At 36.4% G+C, this 22583-nt stretch overlaps 1 protein-coding gene across 7 annotated transcripts in view; it reads right to left on the reverse strand.

Annotated features, from left to right (window-relative positions):
- The window catches only part of PALLD (palladin, cytoskeletal associated protein), a 187394-nt gene that overhangs the window by 123198 nt on the left and 41613 nt on the right, over positions 1-22583 (reverse strand). For 6 of the 7 annotated variants that reach the window (XM_063156235.1, XM_063156236.1, XM_063156239.1 and 3 more), the window contains exon 3: positions 2061-2239. In XM_063156235.1, the coding sequence (XP_063012305.1) occupies positions 2061-2239 (179 nt within the window). Of the gene's footprint in view, positions 1-2060; positions 2240-20564; positions 20715-22583 lie in introns of those variants that run through there. The other variant, XM_063156240.1, reaches the window with a different exon arrangement.

Genomic DNA, 22583 nt, shown 5'->3' on the forward strand with positions numbered 1-22583 from the left:
TCCTAGCTGTCTCCCTTAATTTTGAGACAAATATGGCCAAGACAGAAAAAAAAATGCTGAGTACCATTGCTTTACGGGAAATGTATAATTTTATTTACTTAAATTTTAAATTTGAAGCTTAAGCAAACATATGGCTTTTACAGATAACAAATCTTCAAACTTAAGTAAGAGCAACTCAGTGTACCAAGACATTTTCAGACTAAACTTGCTGCCCATGATGTCCACATTTCAGACTATTTACATTAACCTACACATAACATTTATTCTCTGCTATTTCTTGCCAGTGGAAGTCTTGATATAATGTATGTATTTGGCAATACCCTGAGCTTACTTAAAGAAAAAAATATGAAAGCATTTATTCCCTTTGTCCTAATTTTTCCTAACAACAGATACTTCACACATTTATTCTAGACATTTATGCAGTACATATTATTCCTCAAGGAATTGGTGCATATATATGGATAGCTGTATGTTTAATGCAAACCATAAGCATTTCATAATCAATATGCACAGTATAGCGTAGACAGATTCCAATGTAACAATGCTGGGACTAAAACCCCTATTGATTTACAAAGTTTATGCTGTAAAAAAAATCAAAGCAATAGGTAGTATAGAACAGATGAGAAGAGAGAAGCAAATGTCCAGTCATCAAAGTGTGTCTACATGAAAGGATTTCTTAAGAACGTAGAACAACCAGGTCTTGCATGGCTGGGCCTGCTGCACAAAAGAAAGTATGACGCATCAGTGTCATCAAGTCTATTAATGTACAAAGCACTGCTTGTGTGACAACCTGTTTTCCTTAAAAATGACAGGGGATGAGCCTAATGACTTGTACAAATCTTTCTCTTTGAAAGTAACATGTTATAAAACTTCAAGATAGGACTTCCATATGGCAATACTGGCAGATGTCAGAGAATGAATACTTTTATTCATCTTTTACTGTTGCTTCTGTCCCTATAACCTCACACAGCAGTAGTATTTGTACTACACATGAGTAATTCTGAAATCGTGATTACTACTGTAAAGAAAACTCCTTCTAAAATCTGTAAGATTCAGAAAAGTCTTGGGGATTTTGCTATTATATCCCAATGGCATCTTCAAAAGTTCTGACAATAAAGAGCATAATGAAATAAATCCTATAAAGGCTATGTCATGATTTAGCTAGTTAGGAGCAAAAAGTTTTTTGTTTGGTTAATAAAAATCTATTTAATAATTTTGGTGTGTCACTATTTAGATTTCTTATGACTATTTCTTATGTCAATTTATTTTATGCTTTCAAGTGAATATTTAAATTAACTTTAATGAGTTACAAAACTGGTAAAAGAATATGTAGTACCTAATTTTTTGGGAGATGTATGAATTAAAATTGGTATTCAGGTATAAGATAATCTTGCCTGAAATACAGTTCTCTACTAAAATATAACTTAATAATTTTACTCATGGTCATCATTAACTTTTCTCAGAGAAAATAATACTTGAGTTATTACTAATTTTGCAGTCAGGAAATATTTTGACAATAACTAGCAGCTGTTTGTGGACAAAACCAATATGACTGACTTTTTAATCTGACTTAAAATCAGTATGCCAAAGATAATGGATTATAGTACATTTACGCATGACTAAAGATGACACTAAAGATGACTCATTTTGGGCTGCCACATATATTTGCACAGGGAGGCAGATATGTCAAAACTGAGATGGGGATTACTGCTACCAGGAAAATCATTATTACTATCACTAGTCAAAAGTTTAACTAGTGATTTACAGAAGTACTGCTTATAAGGATATGCCAAAGTTTTTGTTGGTTCCTCCTATTTCATTCTTTATCTCTTTTCTGCCCTAAATAAATAGCAATCTACTCAGTGATTCCTGATACATTCACTGAAATATCAGGATTAATATTATTTGATGTTAAAAATGTGTTTGTTAAAGAAAAGCAGAGGAATACCATAAAATTACCACCATACTGAATGTAATGTTAAGATAAAGAACCAAAAGTGAACTTCAGCTTAATTATCTTTTCTTATACGCATCAAGTATTTTATTATTTTTTCTCTTACCTTCAATGAATATTTCAGCTGATGTGCTATCTGAACCAAAAGAATTTGAAGCCAGACAAGTATAGCGCCCAGTGTCGTCTTCAAAGGCTTCCACTATAATTAGTGAATGAAGTCCTCCACTTTCAGAATGGATCTGAATGTCAGGGGAATTCTGGAGTTCTTTTCCTTCACAGAACCATCTGCAGCCCACACACATGTAGAAAGACAAAGACAAAAAGAATATAAAGGATTGGTTCAGGCTCATCGCACAAAAGAAGACATTACACTCTGCTGCAAAAATCTAAATTGCTACTGAAATCAGCACATCGTGCTTTGAAGTGTTTAACAAAAAAAGTATTTCACAAAGAAATGACTTGTTAGAATAAACTTTGTTTAAAAGGTAGGGAGACATTTCTGAATACAAAGAAAATTGTACACAACACACCTACATTTTAAAACTATCTCCTGTCCTGTTTTGGTAAATGAGTTTTTCCTGCATAACTTGTGTATTGGCTTGTTTTGACCACAGTCTAATTCATTTTGATAAAATTTATCACTCCCATCTACCTAAACGCCACTGATTCTGCACACAAAGTATCTGAATTTGCAATCAGTAGCACAGGGTCTAGCTGGAAGCCTGTCACTAGTGGTGTCCCCCAGGGGTCGATATTTGGCCGAGTATTATTCATCAATGTCTTGGCTGGATGAGAAGAACTCCTCAGCAAGTTCACTGATGACACAAAGCTGGGAGAGGTGGCCAATTCCCCAGAGGGCTGTGCAGCTCTTCAGAGGGACCTTGTCAGGTTGGAGAGATGGGCAGAGAGGAACCAGCTGAAATTCAGCAAAGGCAGATGCAGGTTGCCACACCTGGGGAGGAATAATCATGTATCAGTATGGGCTGGAGGCTGGTGGACACCCAGCTGTCCAAGAGCCAGCAGGGTCCTTGTGGCCAAGAGGCCAATGGTGTCCTGGGGTGTATTAGGAAGAACATGGTCAAGGGAGGTGATCTTGCACCTCTACTCAGCCCTGGTGAGGCCTCGCCTGGAGTGCTGTGTCCAGCTCTGGGTTCCTCAGGACAAGAGAGACATGGAGCTTCTGGAGCTTCTGTTGAGAGGGCAACAAAGATAATTAAGAGACTGGAGCATCTCTTATATAAGAATAGGAGATGGGCCTGGTCAGCCTTGAGAAGAGACAACTGAGACGGGACATCATGAATGTATAGAAGTATCTGAAGGGAGGCTAACAAAAGGACAGATCCAGCTTCTGCTCAGTGGAGTCAACAGGACAAGAGACAACAGGCAACTGATTCACAGAAAGGCCAACCAGAATATTAAGAAGAACTTTACTGTGCGGGTGACTGAGCACCAGAAGGGATTGCAGAGAGAGGGTGTGGGGTCTCCCACACTGGAGATACTCAAGAACTGTCTGGATGCAATCCGGTGCCATGTGCTCTGCTTGAGCAGGGAGGCTGGCACAGATGACCCACTGTGGTCCTTCCATCCTGACCCATTCTGGGATTCTGGGATTTTTGTCCATCTTGCCCAGTCAACCTAACATGATCCCATGGCACAAGTTTCATATTGGTACGCTTTAAATAGATTTACCCTTGCTTTAGATCAAGAACATAAACTGGTGTCCTAGGGCTGGATTTTTATGCATGTAAGTAATACATCTTCCACTACCAAAAAGATACATCCCAACAAAAGGGATGGATTTAGGTACAGACAAAACAGACTCTTATCTAGGGTGACTTACAAGTATGTAAAAGCAATGCATAATTTTGTTTACATCAGATCAATCAAGCATTTGCCAGTGTAAACTACTCTGTGTTCTCAGCCCATACTGCTGCCATGAATGTACCTGTTCCCACCTTTTTTCTGTTTGATACCCTCATATCAGGCAGTCCTATTACCCTGGGCCATGCCCTGATTTATGTCTATCTCTGGCAGCCCAGCAAGTACGAGAAGTCAGTAATTCTTTGTTTTTAGTGTCTGCTGTGCATTTTTGCAGGGAGCAGAGACAGATTGGAGAGTCATTAAAAGAAAACTGCTCATGAGCAACCAGTCTTCTGTTCTCAGATTGTCCCTATATCCTGAAAACAAAAAAAATTTTGCCAAGCCTTGCCAGGGCTGTTATTCCCATTCCAGTCCTGCAAACTGACTCTGATCTTTACCACTGTTTCTTCTCTTCTTCTCACTCCATAATCCTAATCTGTGTTTTTTTATGTCCTCTCCCTTCCCTCCTTTCCCTCTTCTTCCTCTGCCACCCCAATATTCCAATCTTGTTCTAACAAGAACAAAATGAGGAATTATTGACAACAAGCTTCAAAAGGGATCTTCCCCCCAAACTTTTAGTTTTCTACTCTAGTATGTTTTTTTTTTTTTTAAATTAACAAATATAACCTCAGAAATTTATGGATAGTCAATTCAAAGTAAAAGATGACCAAATTGTTAAAAATATTTTTAAATATTTAAAATTTGCCGCAAAAATTTGGTATTTTTCCTTTAACTTGTATGTGTTGGTGAGGGAATTTTTGCAGTTACATCCCAGTAATACTTCAGATTTAATTTTTTTCCCCTCTATCAGATGACTTCCCATTACCCCCAGAAACAAAAATTACCCCAAGGAGTTCCTACCTATTTAGGAAAAGCATGCAACACTACAGGATGACAGATACTATAAAATAACAATCAGTGAGAAGTCTAAAATTGAACAGCCTCACTTTTATTGTTCTTTTTAATTACAAACTTCATGTAATTAACATAAATAAAAAATGGTTTAAAGCATCCTTCTGAAAATATTGCATTGTAAAACTTGAAATGTCAGGGTTATTACAGAATGCAGAGTTAAGAAATCCACCAGGTTTACACATAACACAATTCCCCTTAATAACATAATAACTGTGGGCAAGCTCTCTGTGTTAATGAACAATAGATGTTTTATTCCTGAAGGCAAAAGCTTTTTTGTAGTGGCATTAAAACTATATGCAATTATTTCAGTTTGTAGTGGCATTAAAACTATATGCAATTGTCTTCAGTAATTAAAATGCTAACAAGTTCTTTTTCTGTCTTCTGTTACCTAGATAGAGAAAGTATCATTTTGGAAAGAACTAACAAACTTCCATTTGTTTACTCAGCAGACCCCTTTGGCCTACTTTTACAACTATTTGCCTTGGAGACAAATCTATTCTGTCAGCTCTACTGCCAAAATTAACATTTCTCTTCCCCCTCTTCCCCTCCTTTCCTCTTGTCACAAGTCGTCCCTTCTACCAGTGCGAGGACCTCTGCTACTATTTCTGATTATTAGACCTTCAGAGTCCTAACCTCTGTGTAGCCTTTTCTAAGCTGCATTTTAAACAATATGCACAAGAGAGAAGTTAATTCAATTTCTAGACAATCACAGACAAGAGCCTGTAATATGAAGCCCTACATAACCATTTGTTCTATTTTTCTTTCCTTTCCAGAAACATATTGCAAGGAAAAATCTCTCCTCCAAGCCTAATTATTTTCTCAGACAGATCCCATTTTAGTTTCATGCAAGCTGTATAGCTTTCTATTGTTTCCTAAGTTCTATGTTCATAAAGTGCTTAAGAAATTGTCTTAAGCATGAGAACCTAAAACAAAAAAAAATCCATTTATATATTTTTGTCAGGTAACATTTAATAAGTAAACTGTTTTCTTAGGAGGACAAGTTCTACGTTGTCCCTTGACTTGTGCATACGCATGCACATGGTCAGTCTCAAGCAGTGGGAGCTATTCCTCAGCACTAGCTGGGATTGAGACTTGTTGTATCACATCAGTGTCATACTGGAAACAAGTCCTGACCTGCTTCATCACACACTGCCTGCCCCAGAGGAAAGCACATAAGTAAGCAATTCGATACCAAATTACCTCAGCTGTCATTAAGGCAATGTTTGATGCATGGGAAACACGCCTGGTGTGGGACTCCACTGTTTATTGTGGAAAGAAGAATTCACCTTCACAACTCACAACTGGCAAGAGCACAGGTATTTCAAACGGAGAACACTGGAAGAAGCTTAGTTGTACTCTATTTCCGTTTCTAATTGTATTTTCTTTTCGGTGTACATGTTGATAAAAGAGGAGGATTACTTGTCATGAATTTCTTTTGGTGATTACATCAAAATTAGGTGAATAAGAAAATACTCAAATATTGATTCAGCAATAACTTTCCAGTTGCCAGTTCGGATCAACAGAGTTTGTGAATTCAAAAAAGGGTCATCAAGTAAAAATAAGTGAAGTATTTTTTTCCCAAACACAGACTGAATGCCCCTTTTTCGTCTTTTATATATTTGTGCAGTCAGCCTTAATGCATTACAATCAGAATAATCATAGAGGAGAATTTTCTGCTCCTAAGGACTGAAAAAGATTCAAAGACAAATCTTTGAAGCATTCTCTCTTACTGCGAAGGGATCACTAAAGCAAGCAACAAATCACTATCAAAGGGAAAATGAGCCAAAGAAACCAGGACTCATGGCTAGACACAGAAAAATAACCACAAAGCAAGTCTTACAAGAAAATTCCAGTTTTATGCTAACTAGGGCAGCATTAACTCATGTCCAGTCTAATACAGCCTACTGATCCTCTTGGGGATAAGAGGATTATTTTCTAGCCCTGAGAAGACAGGAATACTTCTGGAGAGTTAAAATACACCAAACCAAACCCAGCCTGAAAGAAAATGACTCAGAGGAACAAACGCACGGCAGATGCTTTGAGAAAAAGAAAATTCTCTACACAGAGACCATTGTTTTAAAAGATACGTCTTTCATAACTTCTGGGTACCAAGCGTAAAATCATCAACTCATTTCCCTATCCCTTTGTTGCAGGTTCTCTGTATGCATTAAGTGTGCAAATAGGAAAAAAAACAGACAGAGACACCAACAAAAGGGTTTGCAGATGTGTGTACATATCAGTCCCCAGAATAAGTCTTCCAGCTTGCACCATGGGTGCATTCCTGCAGGCCACGCTACAGTTCATGCAAATTTGTAGAGAACTGTCCCCTTGAAAAAGAACAGAAACTACTGTAAGATGTAAGATAATGGCTGACCAATTAAAAAAAAAAGTATCATACACTTTATATAACTGAAATAAATTTTATTAGTCATTCTCTATCTTGCTCAATTTCAAATTGCACTGCATTTTTCTGCTCTTTCCTACTTTCTTCTTCATTCTCTTTCCACCATTTCTCTTCTTGTGTGCATTTCCACTCTTTGTCTTGCTTTTCTTCAACCATGCTTGGTTTATAACTACATTATATCTCCTGTATATTAAAATAATAGCAATTAAATATTTAAGGCAGACAGTGAAACAATCACTAGACAGGAAAGTCAACAGACAAGGAAGAGATATTTTGGTAGTAGGAGGACAGTGATTAGGTACTCATTTTTCATGCTTCAAACCCTCTTTGCCTTTCTACTGGCTACGTTGTGGCAAAACCAGAACAGCAAACAAAAAAGGACAATCAGATGCCAGGTAAGCAGCAGCTCATGCCACTGACACCAAGCAGCAAGCCACACAATGTGCCTTTCTATTCACTCCTCTTTTCTTTATGCCCTCACAATCCTCCATGCATGGAAATACATAGGAGCACGTGTGTCTGGGATTTTAATGACCCTGAACAAAATATAAACAGAGTTGAACAGTACACTGACTAAGTAAGCACAAGGGTCTTAAGAAAAACAGTTCAAGGTTCTCTCTAATGCATAATCCTGCTGGAACTTATGTTTTTTGAGAGTCACTGAGGAATAGAGAGGTTTTCCTCTCTGCACACTCTTAAAGTTAATTTAAAATGGCAGCTGAAGTGAAACTTTAAGATATAGCCTTAGGGAGAAATTATAATAGGGAACTCTGACCACTACAGAAAGTGCAGAAAGATAAGTTGTAAATTAAAAAGTAATTTTATCCTTAGTGGTGTTAAGTATGTCCAGCAAGAAAAGTCAAAGTTAAATACTCTGACATTCTCATACTGGCAGAGTCAGCATTTCCATCACAATACTGTGTAACTCCCATTTTGCTTTTCTCCATTGAAACTAAGCAGTGCAGCACTTCCAGACTATAAAACATTACTACCTAAAGAACTTGACCCGATTTTTAAAAGAAATCAGCTTTTTCATAAAAGATTTAGAGTACACTGCAGGAATCAAATTATTCAGATGCTTATAATTCTCTACACACTGCCCAATATTTGTACAATAGATATTTCATTATTTGTATAGGTAATTCATAAGAGAGTTACCAATAAAAACATACATACTTTAAGTATTTATATACTGTAATACTAAGGAAAAAAAATCTGAATATAAATGCTGGTTTGCCTGAACCTTCAGTTAAGCAATTAAAAAATGTCTCTATAATGAAAACCGCAGAAGCCAATTTTATAATAAAAAGTGTTACATTATAAGCAGTGTACATTAATTTAACTGATTTAACTGATTCTTCAGATTTTGCACAGTGTTTTTCTGTAATAACAAGTGGTGTAGGAAGTAGTTAAAGTAATGTTCACTACTTTCTACTCATTTTCTGCAGGAGTAACTTTTTATAAAACTGTATATGCTCAATAATTTTTTTGAACTTTGATTATAAGGAAGATACATAAATATTGAACATAAAATTAATGAACAGAATCTAGCAGATCTGGTGATCTGGCTTCAAAGTCTCATAGGTACATTTAAGTCATGCAGCAAAGAAAGCAGGGAAGTGACTCTTGTTGTTGGCTGCCCTGTGGGGTTGGTGCAAATGATATTTCGCAAATGCACCAATGGTATCCAAATGAGATACCACATTTCAGGTAATCCGGTTTCATCATCTGGATCAAAGACATTTGTGCAGCTGTTTTTATTCAACATGAACAGCAGGGAGATCATATTTCTTTAACCAGCCAAAAAGCAGTCAATATTAAAGGAAAAATCTGTATGCTTACCTCTGTAACCAGAATGAACAAATATCTCTTAAAGAAGTTTCTTCTACAACAGTATTGTTTATGTTATAGTCAACCTTCTGAAATAACAGAATGCTGAAATGCATGCTGAATAATTTATTTTCCATTTTTGAAGCCCAAAGTTTAAACCCTACCTCACATCCTATTTTGATCTATCTTTACTCCTTTAAAAGATTTATCTTTTGTCCATCTTTGTCCATTAACAAAACACAAAGTAATTATTATTCTTGATCTTAACTAGGTGTTTTCTGAAGATAAAATAATTGTCCAGGTGTAGGTGTAAGCCACAGATTTCACATTTTCAAAAACCTTTCACAGAACTTTTTTTTCCCTCTTTGGCCACTAGCCTATGCAATAAAAGTGTCACTTTCAGAAGCTGCAATTTAACTGACAAATAGATGTAGATAGATAATTCCCTTTCTTCTATATTTTTGCAATCATCAGATCAAGAAAGAGTGAAAATTCTGTGCAATTCAAGGACCACTTATGTCTTATGAACTGCAAACCACCTTGTCTACAACAGGCATGTTGATTATTTGCAACACATAAGCTACATATTCAAAAATATTTTATTTCATCAAGAAACTTTTAAACTAGTGAGTTTGGACATATGTATAAATTTAAAAGCTATGTGACCATGTTCATGTGAAAAAAGCATGAATTAAAAATCGAGGAATAAATTACATATAATTTAAGATATGAAGTTTTCAACAACTCTGTTTGTAAGACATTTTTGAGGGCTGTTGGACTCATTAGATAACTGCAAGCTAACTTAGTGAGATTCTTTACATCAGTTTTCATCAGAATATTCAGAAAACTAATTGTATTACAAGCCATTTACAATATTTAATGTATCCGTTTCCATACATCATCTCTTCTTGGACAACTTATTCTCACTTCATTTTCTGGAGCACTATTTTTAGCTGACATCTAAATGTTTATAGAAGAATATTTTTTATCATCTATTTGACTAAGCCTGAATTCCTGCCACATGTATGCACACTACCAGCACTTACAACTCAGGCATACATTTGGGATAAATCTGAAAAGGGGTTTTGAGATCCAGTGCAGTCTGGGCCAACATAGCTAGAGCCTCTTTGTGAGTGCCTAAGCAAGAACTCTGCTGTCTTCCAGGCTAGCTCCACTGAAGAAGGATAAATCAGAATAACTGAAGAGAAAACTTCTGTTCTCCTGAAAATTCAGAATATGCACTTTCTGACACAGCTGAAGAGTAAAAAGAACTCTTTGCTTCACTCCAATTACAATTCTATATTTCAGTAATGAATGCCATCACTCAACAACTTGGATGTCTGTGCTTGACAATATTTAATTTTTTTCAAGCTTCCATTACATTTTGAAACTGAAATAAATTTCCTTCAGAGCATAGCCAAAATTGTGTCACAACAAAATACTTTCAACTTCAGGTGGCTAAATTCTCTTCCCATCACTGGAATTTACTCTCATCTATAAGATCCCAACATTTAATTATAAATGCCTGCAGATATAATGCATAAAAAGGTATTGCATTGAAAATACCTTCAATTTGCAATAACTCAACATTTTTATAATATATATATTTTTTTCAATATCATTAACTATGAGATATGGCAAAATAATTGAATAGTTGAAAATTCCCAGTTGTTCTTAATCGCAAATTATACCATTTACTTTTGGAAAGTGGCTGTTTGCTTCATAAATATATTAGTAAATATATCTGTAATCCCTCCGGCTTTCATTGGTTTCAGACAAAAAAAAAAAATCACAAATTAAGACCTGTGGATTCTAAGGAGTTACAATCTGGTCTACAATTTCCAAAATTAATTAAAATGCATTGAAAAGGAAAATTATTTGGTCTTCTGACATATCTACAAATGCAATTCTCTATTATGACTCAATAAAAACAAAAAAGCAAATGAGCAGATACAGAAAGATACAGAAGAAAAATGCTCCCATACTAGTTTTTTGATACATTTACCTGCATTTCATAAGTCTTTACACTGAAGTTGGTAGGTGATGTAAACAGGAAGTGACAGAAAGAATTAAGTGGAGTAAAAGATCAACTTGCATTCATTTATAACCTTAACATTCCACGTAACTTTCTCATTTTGTATTTTTAGGTTTCATATTCCACTACAAGTTTTTTTTTCTCCTGAAAAATCTTCTACATTTTGATCTCCACTGCAATAGCTTGCCTCCAATGCGAAAATCCTGGAAGCTGTTTCCATGTGTCAGAGCACAAAGCAAGAACAGTTTATAAATGTGATGAATGAGCAAGTACAGTCATAAAATGCTTGATAATAGCTGGCTCTGCAGTTCTGTGCTTAATATTACTGTAGATGCTTTCATTAATTTTTTAATGTAATTCAAGTTTAAATGATTACCAGATAAAGCCATTCATTCAACACTCTTTGAGAGTTTTATACTTTCAGAGGACTGTCACAGGACTATGAAACATGGTACACAGAAGAATTCAGCACTGAAGAGAAGAAACCCCCAGCACCTGAAACACGCATAATTGCCTTCAACTAGCTACTACACAGGAGCTCCTATAGTTTCAGGGCATGAAAAGCCAGACACTGAGCAATAATTTCTTCCATTCTGACAGGTAATTAAATTGACTGGTTTTGTACAACTTCCTTCTGGGGCCTGGAACATCTTACCCTGAAGTCAAAGTGTGGTAGACATTATCTGCATTTCAGATTGTTCCACTAATTCATTTGTCAGTAAGTCAAGCAGACCCCTTCTGCTTGTGTCTGTAGTTGTGCCAGCAAAAAAATTGATCTGCTGTTTTGTTTCATGCAAAGATTATAATCTCTTCCCCCAAAAATCATAATGTTAGATTTCCAAAGTTGAGATGCTGCTCTGTATTTTTCACCCTGTAGCTAAAGGATTTTGCTCTGCATGGAAATATACAGATACAAATCTTCCCTCCAAAACTGACTTGAAAATTAATTCAGGAAACTCTGCCTGGTTTATATCCCATAAAGCATCCTCAAATATTTGTTTAAACAAAGTTACAGAAAGATATCCCAAACATACTAAAAATTGTCCTCAAATGCATCCAGCCCTGTACTGAGAGTACAGTAGTGGTGCATAAAGCATATGAGAACAGAGTTAAAGTATAGTGCTTCAGAGAAAACACACATATGGTATTAGAGACAACATGCCTGGATCCATTCAGATTGTCCCCAGCTTCAGAGCATGCTGGAAGAGCCCACCAGAGCAGCACAGCAGGCCTCCCTCCTTTTATTCCACCATTTCCTCCCCCAAACGTTTTTCCCATTCCATTAGGTTGGGCATACTCTTATGTGTATTTTCAGTAAGAACATCCACCATAAATTCCCCCAGTGTCTAGCACATGGCACATCTTATTGAATATAAGCATTGGACTACCTGTTAACAACAGTCTAGACAGAATCTAATTGCACAATGAATGTTCTTGTGTCTGCAGGAGCTGAATAAAAATGTTTCTCTAAAGAAAAGCTCAATGAATAGATGTGTAAGAACTGAAACAGAAATTGGACATGAGGTGATTAGATATGTTTTACTATTGAGAAATGGAGGTTAAGCACTTTTCCCACTGTATCCCAAGAAAGTAAGAGGTATCTCAGAACTCAGTTTCCACTGTCTTAACTCGAAGACCACCTTTTATAAATTGTCTCTAAAATATGAGCAGATTCTGACCTTGCTTTACCAGATGTACTGCTAGCCATAAAATTATTCAATCTTTTTGGAAGCTAGCAGATTGGCATGAAGAGATGGATGTTAGTTATTATATAGCCCTGCATGCCAAGGAAATACTGGAATTTCATTCTTAGGGGTCTGCTTACCTGTTGCAGAAGGATATTATGTGGCCACCTTCCATGAAGTCTGAAGGCAGTCATGCACCTAAGCCCTGTAAATAGCTGTAACTTTGTTCACTTAGACCACATACCATGACTTGGCTTATGTGGACCTATGCTTAAATGAAATTACAACTTCTGGTATTTTATAGGAAATTAAGAAGATCATGGAAGGGAAGGAAAATAAAAAAATTAAAGGCAGTGAAGATGGTTAGAGCGGGTTAAAAAAAAAGTATTTAATAATCCCGTGTGAAATGCTGAACATTTTTCAGACACAAAGAACTGTTGAGGCTTGTAGGATTAACATGATTCCATGATTCAGTCTAGCTGAAATGGAATGCATAGTGCCTATAACTGAAATGCCACTTTTAGGTATTGCTTATATTCCTTTGGCCAGAAACGGATTTTCAAAAAGCATGCTGTCATATTTTGCCTTCATGGGGAAGAGTACCTATTACAGAATTGCCAGGCATAATCTTCCAATGAAATACCATTTTGAACTTTGAGGGAAGGACTGTAAAGAGTTAGAAGTAAGAAAAAAGATGTAAAGTTATAAAGATGAAATTGCATTTATGCAATTTGAATTCTATACGTAATTGCGTTTAACATGATTATGGTGAGTTAGTCAGTGGCAACTCAAGGCTGACAACACACATGTCAGATGAAGAAGTAATAATTCTTCTCAAAACCATAATACTTAAAAAGGGGAAGAAGATGAAAACTGTTTAAGACCAATCACTCTAGTCCACAAAAAACAAACTAACAATATTAAATTACATAACCTTAATAACTTGCAAATCAACAATAAGTAAAAGGAAACCTCCATTCAGGATGTATAGTCTTGTTCATCCTGAACACATGGAAGTGGCAACTATGGAACTTGTTGGTTTACCTTGAAAACTGGAAAACATCTTCAGATATTTGGACAGGTAGAAAGCTATTACATGAACTGTGACATACATTGCCATCACTGTGCATTTTATAGGCCAACTAAACGATGCCTATAGAAGACAGTTCTCTACATGATAGTAGCTGTACAGATCAACTTCTAATTGGCACCTGCAACATTAGCTAAACTAGATCAAATTAAATGCAAAATGAAACTCTACCTAGACAATACAAAAGGATTCCATTTTTATATGGGTACTATTCCTACTATCATCTCCCTTTTTCTTCTCGATGATTTCTAAGCTAGACAGAGTCAGTACAAGTTTGCTGAGCAGAAGCTAAAATACGTGATTCATTTGGGTCAGGTCAGCAGCTTAGTAACTAACAACAAAGCAAGGAAGCTGTCAGCAGTTTTGTCAGTGCCTTGCATTAAGTATGACAGCATCAAATTTACTCAGTGAGAATTTACTCAGCCTGCAGAGACTGGCAACACTCAGCAGAGTGCCATAGGATGTAGGGAACAAGCACCTCTGTCCTGCTCTCACCATTGTTTTCAATACTGGCAACAGGTCTTGGAAGGCTGGGATGTCAATGAAGGAAACTGTCATCGTCAAAGAACTGAAGATTAGGATGATTTATATTCAAATGGATGAGGATGCCCTATATTCACAGACATTTGCAACTGTTGTTTATTTCATGTATTTACGGCTAGAAAAATCACCATTTTAACAGGTTAGTTTCTATGCCTACTAGTCTGTAGGAAACTGAAAGCTTTCTGAATTAATTTCCAACAAACTAGCAAAACAATAGTGATAATACCTGTTCTGATTCTATGCATTTATAATAATATCAAGGATAATTTTCACAGTTGTTCATGGGAAAAAAAGCTTAATCTCTACGTAAATAGCCATCATATTTACAAGGAATGTTATTTTTCTGTAGCAGGCTATTTTCTTATATCCTACCTCAGAGGCAAATTGAATCATAGATATAGCAAAAAGTTATCCATTAAAAGAGGTAAAATAAGATTCAAGACTTTGGACTCTGGGATAACATCTGTGGTGTCCTAGACAGATTTAAAGTGTGCTTTATAAAAAGGTCTCATTGAAACAACAGATTTAGGAAAGAAAGGGTGGGGAAGGAAAATTGCCTGTCTTTGGAGCCTCAGCTCTCCCAAAACTTGTGGCACTTTTTCCTCAGCGTCCTTCCCAGAGCATTCCTTTACTGAAATCACATTCTATTGATTTGCTCAGTTCATACAATGAGATACCTGTCATTAGGGTTAACAGCTGCAGTACTGTGCCTTTTACAACACACAAGCAATCTTCCTTAGGGGAGGATTACATTCACTTCCTAAGCTAGGTCTGAGGACTAGCCATCGCCTTTCTCTAAATAAGAATGACTGACCTATGCTATCTGTTCAGATATCAGCTGAAGTGCCTCTACACACCTCATTAGCTGCAAGACACAGCCCTCACTTCAGTCTTTAGTTTCAGCTTTATCAGGCAAGCTTACATCTATGTTTGACAGCTGTCAATATGGTGTGATCCTAGACCATGCATGTACCTATGTTTTATACTCTGGTGACTATTTCAGAGTTTTGACTTCTGCCTTCTTGCTCCAAACACTCATTTCAAGATTATTTTCAAATTTTCAAGATTCTTCCTACCTACTGACATACACCGGCCTAGCTAGCAATGCCTCAAAGAATACCATGTGTATTTTTCACACCCATTATGAAGCCTGAAATAGGAAACAATACAAAGAGCAGGTTTGAGTGGAAAATCAAAAATTCCCTAGGAATCCAACAGGTTGAGGGTCAATAGTCAAGACTGCTTTAAGGTTTACTCCTCTTTGCAGTGACTTGAGTTTATATATGCTTGCTGTGACCCCTGTAAATCCTTAAATTCCTTGATTCTTATTTCTTTTCCCAATGTGCCTCTCTCCATTGATTGAGAAACTGTCTGAAGAGAGGGTGTCTATTTTACATATGCACAGTGCAATGTAGACTGCACCAGCATTACAGTCAGAAAAACTTGTAAGTAGTCATAGTTTAGGAAGAATGACAACTTTCAATCTAGTAACAGATGAATAACTGTATATGTACATATCCTATAAAAGCTGGCCTAAAGATGTTTCAAAGAACAGGATGTTCTGGAGTATATGTGAAGACACAGGAATATTCCCACCTATACAACACAACAGAATTTTCTCACCTTTGCTTCACTTAATCTGTAAAGCACTGAGGAGCTCTTGAATTTGTCAAGGACTTCAGGCACAAGATATGTCTTTTGAGACTGGGCATCTTAAAGGCCATGCTTTCTTGTGTATTTGTAGAAAGACTGTACTATCCACAGTACATTTCGGATTGTGTAGTATAAAACCAAATCCAGTTGATTCTACGTATTTTATATGCATTAACTCAGTAAAACTGAACACAACACATTAACATACCACAGTCAGGAATTTCAAGGCACTATAGTACATATTTTGACCTCTGATTAATTCTCACAGCAGTTACTCAGAAATAATAATAGTTTTCCCACCTGCATTGCACACTTCAAAGTTACAAAAATCTGCAAATAACTTTTAAACACTTACATTGTAGTTTATGTGAGGCAGAAATTAACTAAAAGTGATTCATGAACTCTGGTTAATGTTTGGGTTTTGTTAGGTTTTTTTTTTTTTCGTTTTTAGCCTTTTTTAAAGTTAAGAACAAAGTTCATGCATGGTCTGTAAATTTGAGAGAGATGTAACGTTAAACAAGGGACTAGTTGAAGGGGATGTACATAGCTATATGATCGATATTTTCTTCTTTTTTCCCATTTCCCCCTAGCTAAATTTATCATCCCAATCCTTAAAGACAGCAAAAAGCTCATAACTATTGTTTATTGGGTTTCCTCTTGTAGAATACTACTCCTTTATTATTTCTAGATAAATTACAGTGATTTAGTGTAAGAATTGCCTTTTATCATTACTTCACCTTCCAAACAGACGCAAGAATGAACAATAATTTTTCAATGATCTAACTTCTGATTTGCATTCTATGTTCGAAACACCTTGGAATTTTTTACTATTTTTTTACTAATTTCAAAAGTATCCACACAAAATAACATTCATAAAAATCTAATACTCTCATTTCCCTCATTTGAGGGAAATTTATTTGGATGAAAGTTTTACATCAAAGCTATGCATCAGTTTATGAAAGAAATATAATAATTGAGAAGAAAGAAGTGAGAGCATTAAGGGAAGAAATAAAATTTCTGATTAAAGAATATGCATTAAAAGAATATAGATTACTACAGTTTCATTCTTCACAGTAGGGATATACTGTGTGTAGATAGTTACAACAATTTAAAGAGAGTTTACTTATGTAAACTTTTCAATCCTCTTAAGAGCAGCACAAAATGCTGAGTAAGCAATTAACTTTTATGCAATAAAAAAGGTCTTTCCTTTTTACTTTTGGTATTTTCCATAATATATTTGGAGTGGAACATATTTACTGTGATTTATGACAGGGAGTTCTTCCCTTATCTTTATCCTTCTCACTCTCCAATCAGGTCACCAATTAGCCTGTAGTGTACAAAAGAATTCCTGAGATACATTCGCTCTCTTTTAAGAAAAGCCTATTTTCATCCCATGCAAAATATTCAAAAAACTATTTTTCATTTATTCAAAGGAGCACTAAAAACTATTTGTTGTAACCCTGACCTTACCATTAAATGCTATGACCCAAACTCTCAGCCTCTAGGCAATTAAAAAAAAAATAAATCGTTTGAGTACATCCAGCCAATGACTTCCATGTTAAAAGAAAAGTCTAAGTTGGAGCCATGTGGTCTCAATCAGGCAGTAAAAACTCTGTATTTTCTTAAATGCACAACTGCAGTATGCCCATAACCTCTCTTTTAAATCATCTTAACCAGATCTGAATCACTCTCACCACAAATGATTCGGTGGCCCTGGAATGTGCTGGGGTAGACAGAGTTGCTCTGCAATGAACATTGAGATATTTCCCACTTTCCTAGTGTTAAGAGAATAGTCTGCAGAAAAAAAAAAACAACTACCCAATTCTAAAAGGTTAGAGCCAAGACAAAAAGTGACATCATAGTTCAATCATTCAAGAAAAAAATGCATCTACTGCCTAATAAATCAGTGTTGTGTGCCACAAAGCACAGTGAGCCAACGCAGCCAAAGAACAGCTTTTCTTGCTGAGGCAGGGATACCACAAGCAGCTGGCAGATGCATATGTAATTGTATTCACAGAGAGCCACTAAATCCATTAAACTAGCCAGAGCAGGAGAAGCTGATCAATTAAAAAGCAGAATATACACCATTTCAGCAACAATTTGGGCAGCCTCCTACCCCACTGTAGTATCACAGTACTTCTTACCATAGGCCACCACAATTTTTTGCAGTTTAGTGTACACATATATGACACTTCCTTAACAGCTTATAGGCAGATCACTTAGGATCAAAAACCATTTTGAGGTCTCTGCATTATCTGAATGTATGCTCCTAGCCTTCTTCTCCAGTCTCCTTAAGCAAATAGAAAGGATAGGCACAAAAACACCTTGGCTTCCCCAGCACATCTCAGAAGGAGTTCCAAAATATTACTTATATCTAAAGTTATAACAGAGGAAAGGGAATGTAGGTCCTTGGGGGCTCCTAAAAGTCACATTTAAACAGCAAATGAGCAAGCTTTGCTTAAAAACTGTAAGATTCTTAAATGCCATTTCCTCTTTAAAACTGTGTCTGGAGCCTGAAAGATTTCTTTCAGTCTTAATCACCTCAAAAAACAATTTAAACATGTGGCCAAAGCAATGTGCATTTAAAACAGGAATAGACCAGAGCCAAGACATTTGGATCCAGTTATTAACCTTCTTATACTTCATGTATGTAGGAATCCAGGGATTTTGGTACAGGCCCATCTCTGAACTCAACACTCATTGCCAAACCTCACAGTCAATAGAAAATATACTTTAACATATCAAAGCAGGAAAAACAGCATAAAGATGTCAGATTTTTCCACCACATCAATGAGAAAAAATGTCATTATAGCACCCATGTAAATTGTGAAACTGAAAGCAGCTGCTGAGGCAACCTGACATGGTGCCATTGGCAGAGGGGGGTCCAACTGAGGAAAACAATATTCCATTTTTAGCTCTGAAACACAATCTTTACTAGTTTTAGTGTGTAATTCCCATTCAGTGAATAACTTACCATAAACAGAGCTAGTAACTACTATAGAAAGAAATGCCTTAGTACCTGGCAAGCAAAGTGTACTAAACATCCCAAACATCCCAACTAATTACACACTGTGCTGCTGAGCACTGTTTCACAGTCAATCCATAGAAACATAATTTAGCAGATAATTTTTAACAGTTACCACACCTAAGTATTCTCCCAAATGAAGGGTGAAATTTAGAATGACAAAGGTTTGATTTTGAGTTTCTAAATTAGAAAAAGCAAACACACAAACCTCAAACAAACAGCTAATTGACTGTGACTGCTATACTTCACACAATCACATATTTGCCCATTCAGCATATTTTTCATGTGACTAGGTTCACCTTCACAAATACTTGATCACCAGCAGTTAATAACTGGATAGAGGGAAGGGAACTCTCACTTTGTCCACAAAAAATATTTGAATAACTACTTGAAGTAACTGATGGAGCCAGAGTTAAGGCAAGGGAAGGGAATTCTTTGCCCCTTTTAATATCTATTGTCCCAGTAAGGTTTCTTTGGACTTTTAGCTTTAAAACTATGTAAGTACGTTCAGTCACCTGGTCTTTTTGTCCCCTTTGTCAAATTTATTATACAGTTGACTTTCTGGACTTCAAGGGTTTCTTATTTATCACTTTATTAAGATAACCCACGGAGCAAGACATAATAGCATGCTGATAGCAGGGCTTATCAGTACTTTTAAAACAAATGGGTCCCTGCAGTGAACTTCCTTTGACAGCTAGATGGCATTTCTGAAAGCAATGCATTTGGATTAACCTGCCTTGGTTCTGACGATTATAAAACTTTTCCTAAAGACAATACTGAGAGATAAAAAAAGTCTTTGCAACAAAGCAAACCATTTTGCTAGCAAACTTATAAAGCAGCAGTCTTAGCACTTTGAAAAAGCAAGAACAGCGAAATAATTTTGCATATTGGAAGAAAGCAGTCTCTTTTGCAGGACTCCTGTCCTCTCTCAGAGTCATTTATTCAAACCTACACTCTTTTTACGCTGTACATTAGCTTTCACTTGCATGCTCTAGAACAGTAGACTCTCAAAGCTTTTTGTTTATAAAAAGAGATTCACTTTGCTCCTAATAGCGGGAAAGGAAGGGGGAGGGGATGTGCTCTGAATGAATGCCAGTCATTTAAAACAAACTTATTTTGGGTGTTTTTATACTAGTCCCGAGATGCATGTCATCCCTTTATCCTCCTGAACTTTAGTTCTACTCGTATCCTCTGTGATGGAACACCTTTACTTCCCAGGTTCAGCTCTTGCACTTAAAACAAATGAGTTACTATGCCAGTTAAAGTTATTCTGTACTACACATGGTTCAAAACAAAACAAGTTTGCAGAAAACCTAATAATAAAGCCATTTTGGAAAGCTTTCCAAAATTGTACAGACACTTATGAATTTTGTTAAAATAGATACATTCTTATAAAGCTTCTTGGAAAGGGAAAAATGAGGAACATTTTACTGCTAGGCACTGTTCCAAGACCACTATAACAGCACACACTGTGTGATTCACTCGTACTTTTCCCCCCTCTCCTATTGTGGTAAGCTAAAGCACCTTATGGTTTCCTGCGCCTTTATACACATTTAAGCATGGCACTTACCGTTGTGGCACAGAGGGACCCCACCCCCGCAGAGAGGCTGAGAGCCGATGGTCTCTGGGTCCTTGATTTCCCGACTAGCCCCGGCTCTTAGCTTTGCTGCTCTAAATTCATTCTAGTCCGCAGAGGAGCACAGAAAAATTTAATAGACAGCTGAGCTGCCAAATTCCAAGCACCACGACCGGCAATGAAGACGTTCTCCCTAGTTCTGACTGAGTCCAAAGAACAAAGCCTGCTGGCGATGAGGAAGCGGAGTTTAAGTCCTCTGGCTCCAGTCCAACTGTTGCTCTTGCTGCTGCTGCAGAGTACGTGAGAGTGTTTGCATGAGCTTGTAACGCGTGTGAGAGATGGGGGCTGGGGGAAAAGAGGGTGTGTGTAAGGGGAGGAATGCTAGTCATATCCAAAAATAACATGAAGGAAGTCAAGTAGTGATCCGTCTCCCCTCATTCTCTCTCTCCTTATCGCATGTACCGAGAGTGTCGCTACCCTAAGATTCTGATCTCAAGAGTAGGTAGAGAAAAAATTCCATTGTGACTTGCAGCTCATATGATTGAGCTTTTAAATTGTAACTGGGGAGCTGTACACTTACAAGAACACGTCACGAAATGCATGATTTAGTAGCAATCTACTTGGTGATACTGCAGCCAGCAGCATTTCACACTGTGTGCATTTGTTTGCAAACTGAAGTGAAAAACCAGAAACTACTAACGTAGTTTACTACACACCAGAAAAAAGTGTCACGTTTGCTTGTCCAGAAGTTCCTAAATTCCTGTCCTAGGTATTTCCAAGCTACTATTAGTGCTGATTTTCAAAATAGCAAATGCTGCAAGTTTACAATATAATGCAGAAACAGGAATATAAAAATCTTTATATAGTTTAAATTTTTAAATTAAGTTTTTTCACAATTATTTTTTAAAAATTGGACATACAGAAGAGTGTTATGTCAAAAAGAAAATCAACACCTATGAGACAACACAAACAAGAAAACCCCACCAAAAAAAAAAAAAGAAATCCTTCCTGAATAATCAGAAAGATATAATGTAACTATTGTGACTTTTCTTGTTCTGTTAAAACCCCTAGAATACTGATTTCAAAATTGTGGGCTTTCAAAAATCTTAAAAATAGTCATTAACAAATGAAGAACAAATTTAAGGAAAAATATTAATAATCCATTTATCACAGAATCTTCTGAGTTGGAAGGGACCCACAAGGATCATCAAGTCCAGCTCTGAAGTGAGTGGCCTATGGAGAGAATGAACCCACAATCTTGGCATCATTAACACCATGCTCTGATCAACTGAGCTCATCTCATCATAGCCCCAATATTATTTTTAGTACTTGTATTTAACCTGCTTTCTGTCAAATCAACTTGAGGACCTCTAAAAATCTTTATAAACTCAGGAAGAGTCTCTGTGATTAGTTAACATTTCTGAAGAATCTTTACACAGTCTAGTAGTACTTCAGTCTGAAGGAACTCCCTTCAAAATACTGTAAGATAACACTATGCAAGCCATATTTTTATTGTGATACTCTCTGTGAAGTGTTTAATGAAGTTTAATTTAAACATTACAATATAAAGAAAGTTCAAAGCAATTTTGGGTTTAATTTAATCTCATGCAGATTAGTTTAGCCCATGATTCTGAGGTGTTTGATGTGGCACTGGGTATTTAGGAAAAACAAAACTGGGAAACTTCAATGATGAATTGTTTTGAAATACTAATTTTCACAATGGAAGTAACAGTGGTAAAGAAGGCAGAAACTAGTTAGAAAATACACTCCAGTGTGCTGGTTTCAACAATGACAGCATAAACCTGCCACCTGTTTACACAAGACTTTGTTCCTTAATATGGGAGACAGTGTAGCTCAGACATAGAGATTTCCATATCCAGGGTCAGCACTTGTGGACCTACCTCTGTTTTATCCTTTAGTAAAAATAATGAAGCTTTGGATAGGAGTTTAGGTTTTATAGAACAGATATAATAAATTTCCCTTCATTCCATTAAATTAAAGAAATGACAGTTT

The sequence above is a fragment of the Melospiza melodia genome, chromosome 5 (genome assembly GCF_035770615.1).
Source record: "Melospiza melodia melodia isolate bMelMel2 chromosome 5, bMelMel2.pri, whole genome shotgun sequence".
In the NCBI taxonomy this organism is placed as follows: Eukaryota; Metazoa; Chordata; class Aves; order Passeriformes; family Passerellidae; genus Melospiza; species Melospiza melodia.